This window comes from Myxocyprinus asiaticus, chromosome 12 (genome assembly GCF_019703515.2).
Source record: "Myxocyprinus asiaticus isolate MX2 ecotype Aquarium Trade chromosome 12, UBuf_Myxa_2, whole genome shotgun sequence".
Taxonomy (NCBI): Eukaryota; Metazoa; Chordata; class Actinopteri; order Cypriniformes; family Catostomidae; genus Myxocyprinus; species Myxocyprinus asiaticus.
In genome coordinates this window covers 28,151,094-28,167,456 of record NC_059355.1, presented here as the reverse complement: position 1 = coordinate 28,167,456, position 16,363 = coordinate 28,151,094, and the positions used below count along the sequence as shown (strand labels likewise).

Here is a 16,363-nt window from a genome sequence, read left to right as displayed (position 1 = left end):
GCAATGGAAGAAGGTGGTCTGGTCTGATGAATCACATTTTCTTTTAGATCATGTAGATGGCCGGGTGCGTGTGTATCGTTTACCTGGGGAAGAGATGGCAGCAGAATGCACCATGGGAAGAAGGTAGGCCGTCAGAGGCAGTGTGATGCTCTGGGCAATGTTCTGCTGGGAAATCTTGGGTCCTGGCATTCATGTGGATGTTACTTTGACATGTACCACCTACCTAAAGATTACTGCAGACCACGTACACCCCTTCATGGCAGCGGTATTTCCTGATGACAGTGGCCTCTTTCAGCAGGATAATGCGCCCTGCCACACTGCAAAAATTGTCCAGGAATGGTTTGAGCAACATGACAAAGTGTTCAAGGTGTTGATTGGCCTCCAAATTCCCCAGATCTCAATCCGATTGAGCATCTGTGGGATGTGCTGGACCGATCCATAGAGGCCCCTCGACGGGTGTGTGCACAGTGGCAAGTGCTTAGAGCTTCAAATAAGCTCATAAATTAAACTTGCCAAAACCCACTTCTGTATCAATTCATATAATTTATAATAAGCACAGTAGTGTGATGGTGTGTACTCGTAAATTAACATTTGTGCTATTGTGCTATAAAACACCTTTCAAAACTTAAACATATTATAAATGCATACATCTGCAAATCATTTTAAACTCCTTTTACAATCACTTTTTGGATGGTTAAAACAAAACTCATGTTCTTTCTTAATTTCAGTTTTGCAACTAAAGTGCTTGTTCACCCAAAAGTTAATATTCTGCCATTAAGTACTCTCATTGATGTTGTTCCAAACTTGTATAAATTTTTTATTTTTGTTTTTTTTGTGGAACACAAAAGGACATATTAGATTACAGAAGTTCCATGTTTGAGATCTTCGTCACCATTCACTACATCTTTTTTTTTTTCATCGTACAATGAAATGAAGGTGACTGAGGATGTCAGTCCCTAACTTCTGTAATCTAATATGTCCTTTTGTGTTCCACAAAAAAGACAAAAAAAAATTAATACAAGTTTAACATCTCCTTTTATGTTCCGTGGAAGAAAGAATGTAATGAGGATGAGAGAATCTTTATTTTTAGGTGAACTCTCCCTTTAAGCATTGTTTGGTGGAACAATTTTGAGGGGTTGGACATAAACTGTTGTGTAAAATGATAACTGTTTGGTATGTAATTTCAGCACCAGAGATGGGACCAGACTTCTGGCGCATTATTCAAGAGGATCCTGAAAGGAACGCGACAAATGTCACATTGATCTTCAAGGTTGGTCAAGATGCTGTGCATGATTTAAAGACTGAAAGGGATAGTTCACCCAAAATAAAATTCTGTCATCATATCCTCACACTTTTATGTTGTTACAAACCTGTGTGACTTCTTTTATTTTTGGAACACAACAGGAGATGTAAAGAAGAATTATAGCTGCAGTCACTGTTCACTTTCATTGCATCTTTTCTCCATACAATGAAAGTGAATGGTGACATTTAGGTGAACTGTCCCTTAAATATATGTGAAAATTCGATAAAAAGAAGTACAACAGTATCTCAATGTGCATTTGTCCTTAAACAACCCTCGCAAACTTACAGACCACTTATTAACGCAACACATTATATATCTAAAAAAACTTGAGTTTGATTTAAAAAGTCTGCTTTCTTTGAGATTTAATGTTTTTCACCATACTTTTTGTAGCCTGCTCCAGCAGGAGATCCATACAGTTGTGTGGAGGGACTCTTGATTGTGCACCAAGCCTCAGGGGGAGCCGTGTGGTCGAATGAAACAACCTTGGTTTCATTTCACTCATTCCAGTGGAAGGAGGATGCACACACAGTCACTGTAATGTCTCGCAATGCTCTGGGCATATCTACACGGAATAGCAACATGACACTGTTGCATCAACCAAAACGTGAGCTGACATGCTTTACACACTTCCTGTCAGTCACACATCTTTCACATTCACCCAAGCTTCTTCAGCATTTTCAGTCCCCATTAGATTTTTCTTTTTAATTTAATATATATATATATATATATATATATATATAAAATTAAAAAGAAAAATATATATATAAGGGCTGTAATTACATGGCATCGATTAAGGCCCCCAAATAAACAAAATTCATATAAATAATGCATAATAATTTAAATAAATATAATATGAAGGGCCTATAATAAATATATAATAAGGAATGAAATTCAGTTAAATAAATTGCATTATTGTGTCAGATGAATAAAGCATTGATTAGACAATACAAAAAGTGGCTTAAGAACTCAATATATTGTTTGTTTTATTCTCATATCATTGAACAAGCCAGCTGACAGCCATTCATTTTGCAGTTGAGTTTATCAATGTGTCCAGTTCTCACAGTACGCGTTCTTGAGTTCTGTCTGCGCAGTTTTTAATTGTCACTCTATGTAATTTTGCGTGCCTCAGACGGACACGTTTGGAGCATCTCACTGGTTTTCAGCATCATAAATACCACATTTTTAGGATGGTTTGTCAAGTTAAAGTAGTGGAAACTTTGAAAAGCATGTCTCAAGATTCCTGTATTCTGTTACTGTGCTTCCTCCTAAGTGAGTGGTTCTCATTCTGTGGCTGCATTGCTTGTGAGGTTTGTTGAGGCATGCTGTTACCTAAAAACAGATGTACTACAAGCTTGGATTGCTCATATGCTCGTTAATGCATTATTATTATATAATTAATTGCACTAAATTAACGTGTATATATATATATATATATTGTATTTTGTAAGCAAAATATGTTTCCATTTTTGTATATTTTTGTTGATGGCATTCTCTATTTTATTTTACCCAGATCTTATTTTACTCTCTAATTGCTTTGATTGAAGCTTTGTGTTGTTTTGATGGAGAATAGTTTGTTTCTCTCAAAATAGTACACTCTTTCTTCAAAAGGTTTTGATGAGATATTAGATGTATCCTCATATGTGTGCAATCACAATACTCTATTCCACATAGCAATGATAAAACTTATCCTTTGAGTTAATAGTGGCTTTCTTTTTTTTTTTTTTTTTTTTAGGACGATGTGTACGTTCATTCAGTGTGGTGGCAAATGCAAGCTGTGTTTATCTCTCGTGGACCCTACTATCTGATCAACCAATGCCTAACTCATTTGTCATAGAATGGTTAGACCTGAACAAAGACACTGAACAGGACAGGTCTCTAACTGAAAGAATACAGTGGGTCAGAGTGCAGTCCACCTCAAGGGATCTCTCTCTTTGCCGTATGCTATGTACCTTTATTTTTATCCAAACATTTTCATATCAGCAAATGACAAATTGAAAGCTAATTGAAATCACCTCCTTACAAATGATCAGTGAGAGAATATTTTTTTGTTATACAGGACGTTTTTACGGCTCAGAGGAGTTCACCTTGTATCCCATGTTTGTGGATGGTGAGTGGGAGCCGGTACGATGCACAGGTGGGCCTGATAACATTGATATCAGCTCATGCAGTCATTGCATAATGTGCTCTAATAGTTGACATAGATGCACAGAGATATTTGGAGTCATGTTTAACATTTTTAAAATGCAATGTAATCTAGAATGTAATTTTACGTAGGCTCTTTTTGAACAGATGGCACTTTAAAAATATTAAGTAATAAGTTTATTGAAATGAAATGTATGGAAATCAAGTTACAAGTACAAACTGCATAAATGTTTCATCAGGTACCCCCCCCAAAAAATGTGCTGATATAAAAACATCTAATTTAGCTGATTTTATTTGAGTCAAAAATAATGGTAAATATGACTGAACCAATCTTTCTGTGGTATGTTAGGCCAACAAAAGTAAATGTTAAGGGTTTGATCATGTACTGTAGAAATAACTGCATGTTACAACTTTTTTATGTATTTTTTTAGGTCAAGTTTAACTTCAGTGTCTTGTTTTGTCATGCAGCTACTAGGGGAGACCCTGCAGCGTACATGCTCCTAATGATCATTGCATTCCTGTCAGTGGTGCTGTTCGTCACTCTGATGATCTCCCAAAACCAGTAAGGCCTGCAACCATCTTCTTATAGTCATGATAAATATGGTTACTGTATTACGTTATGGGAGTCTAGAGAGGAGCAAGCACAAAGTGAAACCGTTCTTTGAGAGTAATGGATAAATCTCAAGAGGAACCAAGGAAAAAAGGGATCCTTTTTTGGATGGCCCTTGGAAAAGTTTTTCCATTGGTCACTTTTTGACCAATGAATTTCCATGACTTTTCCATGACCTTACTGACATCACTATGGCTTGAAAACAAGTTTTACTCTAAACAAGAGCAGTATTTAGCTGATTAAATTTTTTTGAGCTGAACATATCTAGATTTGTTTTTTATATTCACTATAAAATGTTCTATGACTCAAGATTTTACACATTTTTATGACTTTCCTATCCTGATTTTTTTGTTGTTGTTATTAACCATTTTTATTTTGATCCATTCATAAAACAAACAAACACAACATAAAATACGGAATCAATTATATACATTAAACCCCTCCCCCCGAACAGGGTGCCCCAGCCGACTTCCATCCCCTGAGGATGATCCGTCTGCCGATCAAAACTCCGGCTAGGACCCAACTTTTTAAATGTCTGTCCCCAATATTAATGACTGCCCCAGATACAGAGTCTGGGGCAAAATGAAAATTGAGTGTCCAATACGTCACATATAAAGCTCTGAACCCTCAACCAAAATTCTTGGATCTTAACACATCCCCAAAAAATATGGGTTGTGTCCCCGTCTTCTGATTGGCATCGCCAGCAGGTGGGTGTGTCTTTAAGACCAAGCCTATACAATCTAGAGGGGGTCCAACAGAATCGATGTAAAATCTTAAATTGCATCAGACGCATCTTTAGATGTAGACTTGATGTTTTTTAGAATCCTAGCCCACACTCCCTCCTCCAATACCAAGTTTAAATCTTTCTCCCATAATCTCTTGAGAGAAGTTGAAGCTCCGTCCCCCAGACTCTGAATTAACAGGGAGTAATACACTGATGCCTCGTGACCTTTTCCAAAAGCAGTAATCACCGCTTCCAGAGTATCTGCCAGTTAAGTGTATGCTACTCCCAAAAATAGTACAGAGCAGGTGGCACAGTTGTAAATACCTAAAGAACTGAGATATGGGAATCCTAAAATGTTGAACCATATTTTCAAAGGAACTCAACCCTCCACTCTCATATAGGTCACCGAGCGTATTAACCTCCCTCACAATCCACTCTGACCAGCAGAATGGGGACTTATTAATACATAATTTTGGGTTCAGCCATATGCTTGAGGCAACATTTAAATAAATGTCTGAATTAAACACTCTGGACACTTTTGTCCATACCGCATGCAAATGCGAGATAACAAGGTGTAACTTAACTTCTCCGGTTAGTTTAGTAGAAAGGCTTTGCAATGGCAAAGTAGGGGCAAGAACTTCCTGTTCAATACAGTACCAGAGAGGAGCTCTCTCAGGTGGAAGCAACCAATGAGCCAATGAGACCAAATGCATAATAATAAAACAAAATCTTGGGTAGGCCTAGCCCACCTTTGTCAATCGGCCTATGTAACTTATTGAAATGTATCTGGGACGCTTACCATTCCAAATGAAGGACTTCGCTATGCTATCAAATTGCTTGAAATAAGAGAGGGGGACATCTACAGGGAGAGATTGTAGCAGGTAGATGAATTTTGGAATACAATTAATTTTAATAACATTAACCTTCCCAATCATAGATAAATGTAATGAAGCCCACCTGCCCACATCGCTCAAACCTTTTTATTAAGGGGTCAAAATTAACTCTAACTAAATCACAAAAATTTGCTGGAAATAAAATGCCCAAATACTGTGGCCCTGTTTGGGCCACTGGAAGGCGCCCGGCTGAAAATGCGTTACTGGGCAGTACGCTGTCAGAGCCAAAGCTTCGGATTTAGACCAATTGACTCTGTATCCTGAGAACTTAGAAAATGAATTAATAATTCTGTGGAGGCAAGGCATAGATCTAGTGGGGTCGGAGATGAATAATAAAGTATCATCTGCATAAAGCAAAAGCTTATGTGCCATACCTCCCGGCACCACCCCTGGAAAATCATCTTCCTTTCTTATCGCGGCTGCTAATGGTTTCAGGGCAAGACAAAACAATAATGGGGAAAGAGGGCAACCCAGCCTGGTGCCCCTATCCAGAGTAAAAGAATCTGAAATTAATCTATTTGTTTGAACCGCTGCTACCGGGTGTCTATAAAGTAACTTAATCCATCCAATAAAAGTATTCCCAAATCTTTTTCCAAAATTTTAAAAAGATAATCCCATTCTACCATATCAAACGCCTTTTCGACGTCAAGTGAGTTGGCAGCGACCGGAGTCTGATCATTCGCCACTGACCACATGATATTGATGAAACGCCTAATGTTATCAGAAGAGCTGCAGCCCCAAATAAACCCCACCTGATCTATATGTAAAAGAGATGTCATAACTTTACTTAATCGGTTAGCCCAAATTTTTGACAATATTTTTTACGTCTAGCTGGATCAGGGAAATTGGATGGTAACTCTTACACTCGCTTGGATCTTTGTCCTTTTTAAGAATCAGACAGATTTGTATTTGTGTCATGGTTGGTGGAAGCTTTCCAGTCTTTAATGAATCCGTTTAAACTTCTAACAAAAGTGGAGCCAGTTCTGTAGCATAAGATCTAAAAAATTCAGCGGCAAAGCCATCTGGCCCCGGAGACTTGCCTGTAGGCAAGGCCTTAATTACCTCGCAAAGCTCTCCAAGTTTATCTCAGAATCGAGATAATTTTTTGCTCAGTCGTCAGTTTAGGGAGATCTAATGGTTCCACAAAGTTTCTAATATCTTCGTCAGTAGACGAAGACGTGAAACTATAGAGATCAAGATAGAGTACTTTAAAAGCATTATTAATATAATGGCTGAGGTAAATATTTCACAACCAGCAGATTTCACTGAGGGAATGGTAGAAAAAGACATTCTCTGCTTTATATATCTAGCCAAAAGCTTCCCTGCTTTGTCCCCAGACTCAAAATATGACTGTCTTGCCCCGAAAAGCCAAAACTCCACCTTCCGCAACAAAATAGTATTATCTGTATTTCAATCAGGTCAATTCTCTAAAGCCATCAGATGACATTCTGCGCTTCAGCTCTGCCTCGGCACTTTTAATATTCCCTTCCAACTCCACTGCTTTGGATTTTTTGATGAATGAGGCATACTTTATAATCTGACCCCTAAGAACCGCCTTAAGTGCCTCCCAAGCCACGCCCACAGAGGATACTCAGCACCAGTTGGTCTCCATATAAACATTGATTTCAGCCTTTAACATTTGTTGGAATTCAGGATTTTGCAAAAGGGATACATTAAATTGCCAACTATATGATTTCTTTTTCTCCATATGTGGCAACCCCTCTAAAGTCACCAGGGCGTGATCTGAGACTAAGATGGTTCCAATTGAGCAATCAACAACAGATGAAATTAGGGACTAAAAATCAAACTTTGCCCCTGAATTTCTGCTAAAATAATAATGACTCTTCCTAATTTATCTTTAATCTGTTTGAGACATTCGAATTGTAGATGCTTACTTATCAGTGTAATGACTCCCCTGCTCTTACTTAAGCCAGCACTAAAGAAAACATGTCCACCCCATATCTTCCCAAATTGTTCAGCTTCCTGCGGGGAAAGATGTGTTTCTTGAAGAAACACTATATCATATTTCTTATGTTTAATAAGAGAAATAACATTCACATTCCATGTGGAGAGAGACAATCCACTCATACTAACATTTGACATTTTGACATATTAAAAAATCTAGACTGGGTCAAAAATAAAATTATAAAGACCATATTCCAACATTAGTGCAACAATCAAACCCCAAACTTTGCCATCGGATTGCTCAAGTCCGGTGTTTCTATACAAATTTTGTAAAACAGAATTACACAACAGAAGATAATCTATAAAACAAACTCCAGCCAATAGGCGGAATAAACACAAAGAATGTGTAGATTCATCCACATAACTGTCCTGAGGGTGTGTTCCTCCGCAAAACAAACTCCAGCCGCTAGTGGAACCAGCACACACACACACACACACACACACAAAAGTCCGTTCAGGTTCCTTAGACAGTCAAACAAATGTTCAGTGAGCCGGCCCATTCGACTGCTACATGAGTGATCAAATTATCCAATCACTCCAATGTCCTGCAAGAAATATTCCACAAAACAAACTCTAAATAATAGGAGGCATAAGCACAAAGAATGCGCAGATTCATCCATAACACTGTCCCGAAGGAGTGCTGCTACACAAAACAAACTCCAGCCGCTAGGCGGAACCAGCACAAAAAGAAACAAAAAAGGCGCTCAGCTTCCTCGGATGATCAAGTGGATATTCAGTGAGTCGGTCCACTTGGCTGCAATGTGAGTACCAAAAAATAACTTACTCAGTCCATTGACTTTATGAAGGACATCGCTTGCTGGGGACATGTAAATACTTTTCGGCCATCCTTAGCATCTTTTCTCAATTTGGCTGGGAACATCAGTGTAAAAGCGACCTTCCGTTGATGTAAGAGTTTCTTGCATTCCTTGAATCAATCACGTTTCTTTCATCGAATTCGCAAAGTTTGGGAACAAGAAAATGCTGTGGTTCTTCCAAGAAAGCCTTCCTTTACTCCTCGCCTCGCATAATACAAGATCTTTATTGGATGATCTCAGAAATTTGGCCAGAATTGATCGGGCCTGTCTCCCTCAGTGGATCGTGAGCTGGAACACTTTGAGCTCATTCGATTTCCAGCTTATGGCCTGTTATGTCGAGCAGGCTCGGAAAGAGCCCGTCCAGGAATTTCACCATATCCCGACCTTCTTCGACCTCAGGAATTTCAACAATTCGGATGTTATTCCGCCAGTTACAGTTCTCCAAGTCCTCCAACTTCTCCCAGATGCGCTCCAAATCTACCTTGGTCTCTAGTGGATTAGCAGCTAATTCCCTCTCCTATGACTCCAGATAATCGATCTGTTTCTCGATATCCCCCACTCTTGTAACCACCTCAGTGAATTTCATCTCCATGGCAGAGATTGATCGATGTATTACAGCAAGATCCTCCATGTCAGCAACGACCTTCGTAAGCATTGCCGACACGTTCAACAATTCTTGATGAATTTCCTTCACTTCTTCGGCCAATTTGGCTTCCGGGCTTGCGACCTGATCAGGGGCGTCATCTTGAGCACGTAAGTGTCTTTTAGGGGGCTTTCACACTGGGCACGTTTGCTGCGGTCCGTTTCCGAGTGCGATTGTTCCCGGTGCCCCCCACAGCGTTGGTCTGGTTTCACACTGATTTGATTCTATCGAACCCCGGTCCATTTACGTTCATCTAATGTCATCACAAACACGCATGGAGAACACAACATGACTCCTCATATTTTGGTGCCATTATGCACAGCAGAGTGAACGACAACTGCGTATATGTGCTCTTCATGGCGTAACTCATCAGATGTCCAGGGGAAGGCGGCTTGCTGCTACTCACAAACTGTGTTTTTTGAGGAGACAGATGATTGCAAGGAATTCATTTGCATCTTTGTTTACACTGCACGCTTATTCACGCTCGTGTCCAAGGTGAAGTTATCGCCACTGTCATCTCCTATTGTACCCTATATTTATAACCTATAGTAGTATTTGTATATAGTATTTATAAGGTGTATAGATAGATAGATAGATAGATAGATGTCGTCACCGGCTAAAATGCATGCGCAGGTTACTTCCTGAATGAGTGTGCACCCGAGTCCGAGTTGCTTTCTCATTCACGCGAATCGCACTACAGTTCCATTGCAACCGAACTCAGACCACCTCCTACAGGTAGTCTCGGGTCCGGTACCATGGTGCGCTCCCCAGTCCGCATGACCGCTTTCAGATTACCAATTTTTCATGTGAACCGTTTTGAACTAAATTGCCAGTGTGAAAGCACCCTTTATGCCTCCAGGGCCTGAGGATTTTGAATTCTTTGACATATTGTCTTCCTAGAACAGTTAAGGATCAGGGTGTATCGAATCTCACCGGTTTATGACATAAAAGTATTAAAATTAGCAAAATACGCAGAGCTCGCTGTTCACACGTCCGAACCTCACATGGCGTCACGTGACTCCTATTCCTGCAAACAATTTTAAAGTTGCAGTTCTTTTTTGAACTTGTTCTCATGGACTTACACCGACACCTAGTGGTATGGATACAGCATCATTCAAACACAATAGTTACCCATAATTAATTTAATCCATGAGTTTAAGTGTCCAATAACAGGGAGGTTACTGAGATTAAGCGAGTACTATAGGATTGGGTTAGTCATGTGATCCTACCATGGCAGCCCCCATGAGGGGACCCTCTTCATGTATAATAAAACAGCTTTTATTAAATGAGTGCACCTTTCAAATTCTATGATGTTTCCACTTTCCAAGTTTCCCCATGACTGTACGAACCCTGTTTGAAAAATACTGTATAGTGATAATATTTAGTGATTTTATAAAAAGAAAAAAACTAAATAAAATGTAGCTAAATAAATAAATATGTCAACTTTACAGTGCGCATAAGGAATGTACATATAGTACATAAATCACAATAACGATAATTAGCCGTTTGCTTGAGGGTAGATATTTCACATGATCCTCAATGAAATAACTAAGTAATAGTATTCATCTGCTTAGATTGATTACATGGTAATTCATGATAATACTTGCCTATGTGAACCACAAAAAGGGACATACCTATCAAACTTGTTTAAGGAGTGGCAGCAGTGCAAGTATTGTTAATTTTAATAAACAAGTTGCAACATTGCTTTTCTTTTAGTGTTTGATTGTAAAATACCAAAGAATACTATATAAACATGTTTTAATTTCTATTCTGCTTAAATCTGGGCTGCGTTTACCTTGTCATTCACGCTCTTCAGCTAACAAATGAGCACTAGAAAGGCTTGTTTAAAGCCCGACTGCCATAGGAAGTTGTCAGTAATTACGGTGGTACAGTATAAGAGCTATTGTGCTAATGCTTTACAGTTCCAAGTACCATAAATTGTGTGGGTGATAATATCAGGATGCACTATAAACTCACAAAAAACATAATAGAAAGACAAAATGGTTAAAAAATGTGTTTATTTTTAAAGAAATTTGAAAGAATTTTAAGTTAATCCCACAATCTGTACCTTGCAGGATGAGAAAACTGATGTGGAAGGACGTTCCAAATCCCAACAACTGCTCTTGGGCCAAGGGAATGGACTTCAGACAGGTCAGTGTGTATGGCCTTTATAAAAAAATAAATAAATAAATAAAAAAGCTAAAAATGTTCTCCTTTGAAATCTGCTGTCATACAGTATAAGCATATCAATATTTAGTGTTCCTGCCTTGACATTAGGGGCTACAGAGATTGCATTATATGCATTTGAGAAATGGATGTGACCGTCAGAGTGCACATACACTTTTGATTAAACAAATTAAATTAATAAACGAAGCCATAAAGCATTCTTTAAATTTCATTATTTGTCCAACAATTAGGTTCTGATACTATAAATCTGAAAAAGAAGGTGATCAGTGAGAGGCGTAAAGTGTGTAGTTTCTGCACCATTACCAGCACCCAACAGAATAGCAAATAAAATGCCTATGTTCAAAAAAAGTTTCAAACACTCCCCACTTCATTAGTTGGACAAACATAATAAATACAGTCCTGCTCAAAATTCTCCCCATTGTTGTTATGGCCGGCCCAGTCAGGCTGCTCAACTAAATGTTTGCAATTTCATTTGGTGCCACTAGTGCCACAAAAATTACACACTTTATCTTTAATGCTGAGACAAAACAGTTAGAACATTGTCAAAATCTGTCTATCGCTCCTTTGCAGATTGACACCATGGAGAACTTGTTCCCTCACCCAGAAGGTCTCACTGCCTGTCCACTACTGCTGGTTTCTGAGAGCATATGTGAGGTGGAGATAATTGAAAAACCTCATCCTCCTACACTTGAACATGAAAAAGACAATGAAGTTCTCCTTTACAACTCCGAAGACACTGAAAGGACAACCACCAGCTCTCCCCTTCTGGGGGACTCCTCAGAACCTCTATCTTTGGAGGCCTCCAGTTCTGCTGCTACTCCAGAAACATCAGGCCAGTCTTCAGTGACGTACTCAAACATTCTCCTCTCTGATCAGCCTGGGCTCCTTCGAAAGCAGCAAGAGAGCCTGAGCGGTTCCAGCGACGAAGGCAACTTCTCCGCCAACAACTCAGACATTTCTGGCTCGTTCCCTGGAGGATTCTGGGACCGGGAGAACCATGCTGGCTCTGACAGCGCCAATCCTCGCCATTCCAGCTCCTACAACTCTGTGGAAGAGTTCTCGGAAACATCAGAACAAGAGGATGACGCCTCAGAAAGCACAGGCGGAGCCAAAGACCTCTACTACCTTGACATGAATGAAGAGGAGAAGGACGTGGAGGAAAAGGAAAAGGAAGAGACAGAGTTTAATGAGGAAGCACAGACTGGATGGGAGAAGAATGAAGATTTCCCATTCTGCAAAGAGGAAATAGTTATGGGAGTGAATCCCAGGCCTCTTTTGGAGTGCAAAAATTCAACGGCCAGTGATTCGAATGCTGCATCTCACAGTATTCCTCTTTATCTGCCTCAATTTCAAACTGAATGCATTAATCCGCCCTGATATAAGGAGAACAGCTCCCCTAGTGGTCTTACAGGATGATGTTCTTGATCTTTGATCTGGAGGTCAAATACTGTATGAAGATGCCTCACTGACTTTCCACCCTCAGACTGTACCTGTCAACATTTACCACCTTGCCCTGACCTTTTCATGCATTCTGGGGAAAAACGGCCAAACCAATTTAATGGGTCTCCAATTGCCATCCCAATGTTACATGCCCTATTTCAAATGACATTTATGATCGATTTGACTAATTCCTTATTTGTGTATTATACCTTTGAGGGATTACAGTCAGATTCTCCAGGTTCAGTTGTTAAAGGCATTCACAGATAAACTCTGAATGTCTCACTGATGGGTTGATGATAAGCCTGTAATTACTGGAACTTGCTGCTTTCCACTCTTTATTAAATCTTTCATAAGCATTTGAAGGCTGAAGTAAAATCTTGCACAGACCACACTTACTGGAATGTAGTGCTTTAACAAGAAGAGTTTGAAGGACATTCTTTTTTTCTCCCAGTGTGGCATCGAAAACACTGGTTACAGTCATGGTTTAGTGGCTGTCTGCACATTATAGGTGCTTCATAAACTGCAGTTTAATGTCCAGTTTAAGTGGTATCCATTAAGATATCTGCTTTGTGAAGAAATAGCTTCTCATGTCTGCATTTGCATTGGGCTTAATCATTCAATATGAATGTGTATTTTGTCAGTGAGGTCTGTGTTCTTTTAAAAACTCAAATATTTTGAGCATAAAATGTCATCTATTTTCAGTGTCTGATATTTTCTAATGAAAAGATGTTTGAATGTAAGTGTCAGTGAATAAATCTGGCCATATATGTTGCAGAGTATCTGTAAGAATGTGTGTTCAACATACAAGTATTCCTTGTCTATTTTTCTGGTCCAAATAAACTATTTATGTGACTCTATATCCACCACATTATTTCTATTTTGGTTGTCATGTAGTTTTGAGGGAAAGGCTAATACAGTCTCTTACTCAAGAGCAATGATTATCTGTGCTCAGTTCCTGAAAAAGTATTACAAATGGGAGTAGTTCTCAAATTAACTTGGCCTATGTAACATTTATAGTGTTTTGTGCCAACAATTAGGCAATATTTTATATTAGACTGACAAATGCAAGAAAAAAAATATTTCAAATACTGTACATAAATATGAATAAATTGGGAGAAGTTGAAGTGAATTTCTCTTCTTATAAATATTATATAGTCTAGATCTATTTAGCAAATCACAAATTCCCCTCAATAATTAATTAATAATTCTGACATTACTCACCCTCATGTAGTATCAAAATCATATGTTGTTATTTTGTCTGTGCAGGACAATATTAGAAACTTTTGGCTCTTCTTGTCTGTACTTAATTGACAGTTAACAGTTTTATGTCTGTCAAGTAAAAAATAATAAATAAATAGATAATAAATAAGTAAATGAATGCATAAACAAACATTTATGTGTGCAGCACACCTTAATGTTTGTTTATTAATTAATTTATTTATAACTCTTAAAAAAAAAAAATAAATAAATAAAAAAAATTAAGTCTTCTTAAATAGCTTTGTGTGAAGAACCGACCCAAATTTAAGTCAATGTTTGCTGAAAATCTTGCATATTGGTGAGCCGTTAACTGGGGAACTAGATTATTTAGTGAGTTGAACTCTGAACATGAACTTTGATATTAATGAACAAATTTTCCTGTTGAGATGGTTCTTTTGATGAACCGTTAGATTCCTTCCTATTCAATGAGAGTTCAATTTGATAGGCCTATGTTTACAAGCACATTACTATGGTAAAAAAAATATATGGGGGCAATGCCATCTGTTGCAGGGCTCCCTGTTCTTCTAGACTATTCTATTTGCAAAAGGAATGTTTGGGAGTCTAAAATGTTTATTTCCTATGACACACTAAAGCTGAAGATATAAATAACCTTATAGACAAATGTTCTTGTGAAACATCTTATGTGCCTAAGACTTTTGCACATTACTGTATAATATATATAAGAAGTTAAAAGCAAGTTTTGGACAGTAGTCCCTGAGAACTGAACAAAGACACAGGTCGGTAAGCAACACATGCTAATAAACAAAGTGAACCTTTCATTGTCCATGTACAATGTGAGCAATGATTTCAAGTGCATCTTATAACATTAAATATCAATTTGTATTTGTTATTGTTTTAAAAAGTATTCTCGCCGTATTCTAACTGATATGCATAATTATTCTCCCAGTCGATGAACCCATAATGATGTGTTTCAAGCACGACCGACAGATGGCACTATACGATTGCATTTTAAATGCCAACATACGTACACCTGCCATAGCAGTGTTCAATTCATGTAATCAGACATGCACACTTTTCTGTGTTGAGTCTTTGCATGCCATGACTGACCTAATTACATAATATGTAAAAATATTAAATGTAATGTTTTTTTTTTGTTTTTGTTTTTTTTATATTTACATCTAAAGCAGCCATAAAGACAGAGCTTCCATAAAACCATTAGGGTACTTACCTGTTATTAGCATTACACATAATGCAGCATGCTTGATCATGCCTTATGCAACATTTAAGACGGTTAATTGTAATGTGTTCAGCTTCCAAATTTGAAAGGGGGATATTTCCTTAACATACCTCTTGAGATGAAAAAACTGACTCAATCCAATAATGGTTTAAACAACAGGTCAGACTGCAATCCTCATTTGATCTACTCTTTGACACTGCTCCTTAATCTACTTAAGACAGCTTTAATGATCTCATTTAAAACAGGTCAGCTTGTCATACACACTTTCCTATATCCTGCTTTATCCAGCTCAACAAATTTGGAGACTCCCTTGGCAGCTCTATGTGCAACATTAAATCTGATCCAGATCTGGGTCAGTCATCACCTAGCATCCCAGAGAGGGCTGTTTTTTCTCTGATTTGTACCATATTTGTATGGATGCAGGGAAACTTCTGGACTTTATATTAGTATTTTGAGACACTACTTTGATCTATCTGTATGTCTGGTGTGTCTTGCAGTAAGTTTTTATTTAAGCTGCACATTAGAAACACCATAAATAGTTTGACATTGTCCCTGATCTGTGCTTTGTGAATTATTTACCATCATTTCAAGTCCTCTAGAATAATAAGTAAAAAAGAGGGAAAAAAGAGAGATAGCCACTGGTGCTCATTTGAAAAATATATGTTAATTCATATCAATATTTATAAGAACCTACAAAAAAGGTGGCAAATCGATTTCTTCATTAACACCAGGTAACGTAGTGGCACGGTGTGTATATATCCAAAAAGTTTCTCGTTGAAGTTACCACCTCTTGAACATGGGATAGATTCCATTCCTGTTACTTGAAGGGAGCCATCACTGCAATGGCCTGCTTCCTTATAATGTTTTGCCATTGGATATACCAAATTGAATGATCCCACTCATGGTGGGGCAAATATACTGATGATGTCTTTTCGAACTTCATACTTTTCATGAATTTGTTAATGGTATCAACAATCATTTGAAACTGAGTTTGGAATACTCATTGAGCAAGATACATTTTATTGATTTGAAAATAATCTGATATCCTAATGGTGATTTACATACTTTGATTTTCAGAAAACCAACAGACCATAATACTGTCCTCAGAGCCAACCTCTTCCATCCGCCTTGGTTGACTGAAAATATACCATATGGCCAGTTTCAAAGATGTAAACGAATTTGTGAT

General features: G+C 38.1%; 1 protein-coding gene across 6 annotated transcripts in view; it reads left to right on the top strand.

Moving 5' to 3' along the window:
- The window catches only part of LOC127449395 (leptin receptor-like), a 91,916-nt gene extending 78,337 nt beyond the window's left edge, over positions 1-13,579 (top strand). For all 6 annotated transcript variants that reach the window (XM_051712788.1, XM_051712789.1, XM_051712786.1 and 3 more), the window contains 7 exons: positions 1,188-1,270; positions 1,694-1,907; positions 3,036-3,239; positions 3,360-3,437; positions 3,914-4,007; positions 11,171-11,246; positions 11,853-13,579. In XM_051712788.1, the coding sequence (XP_051568748.1) occupies positions 1,188-1,270; positions 1,694-1,907; positions 3,036-3,239; positions 3,360-3,437; positions 3,914-4,007; positions 11,171-11,246; positions 11,853-12,659 (1,556 nt within the window). In that variant the 3' untranslated portion in view covers positions 12,660-13,579. The remainder of the gene's footprint in view (positions 1-1,187; positions 1,271-1,693; positions 1,908-3,035; positions 3,240-3,359; positions 3,438-3,913; positions 4,008-11,170; positions 11,247-11,852) is intronic.
- The last annotated feature ends 2,784 nt before the right edge of the window (positions 13,580-16,363 follow it).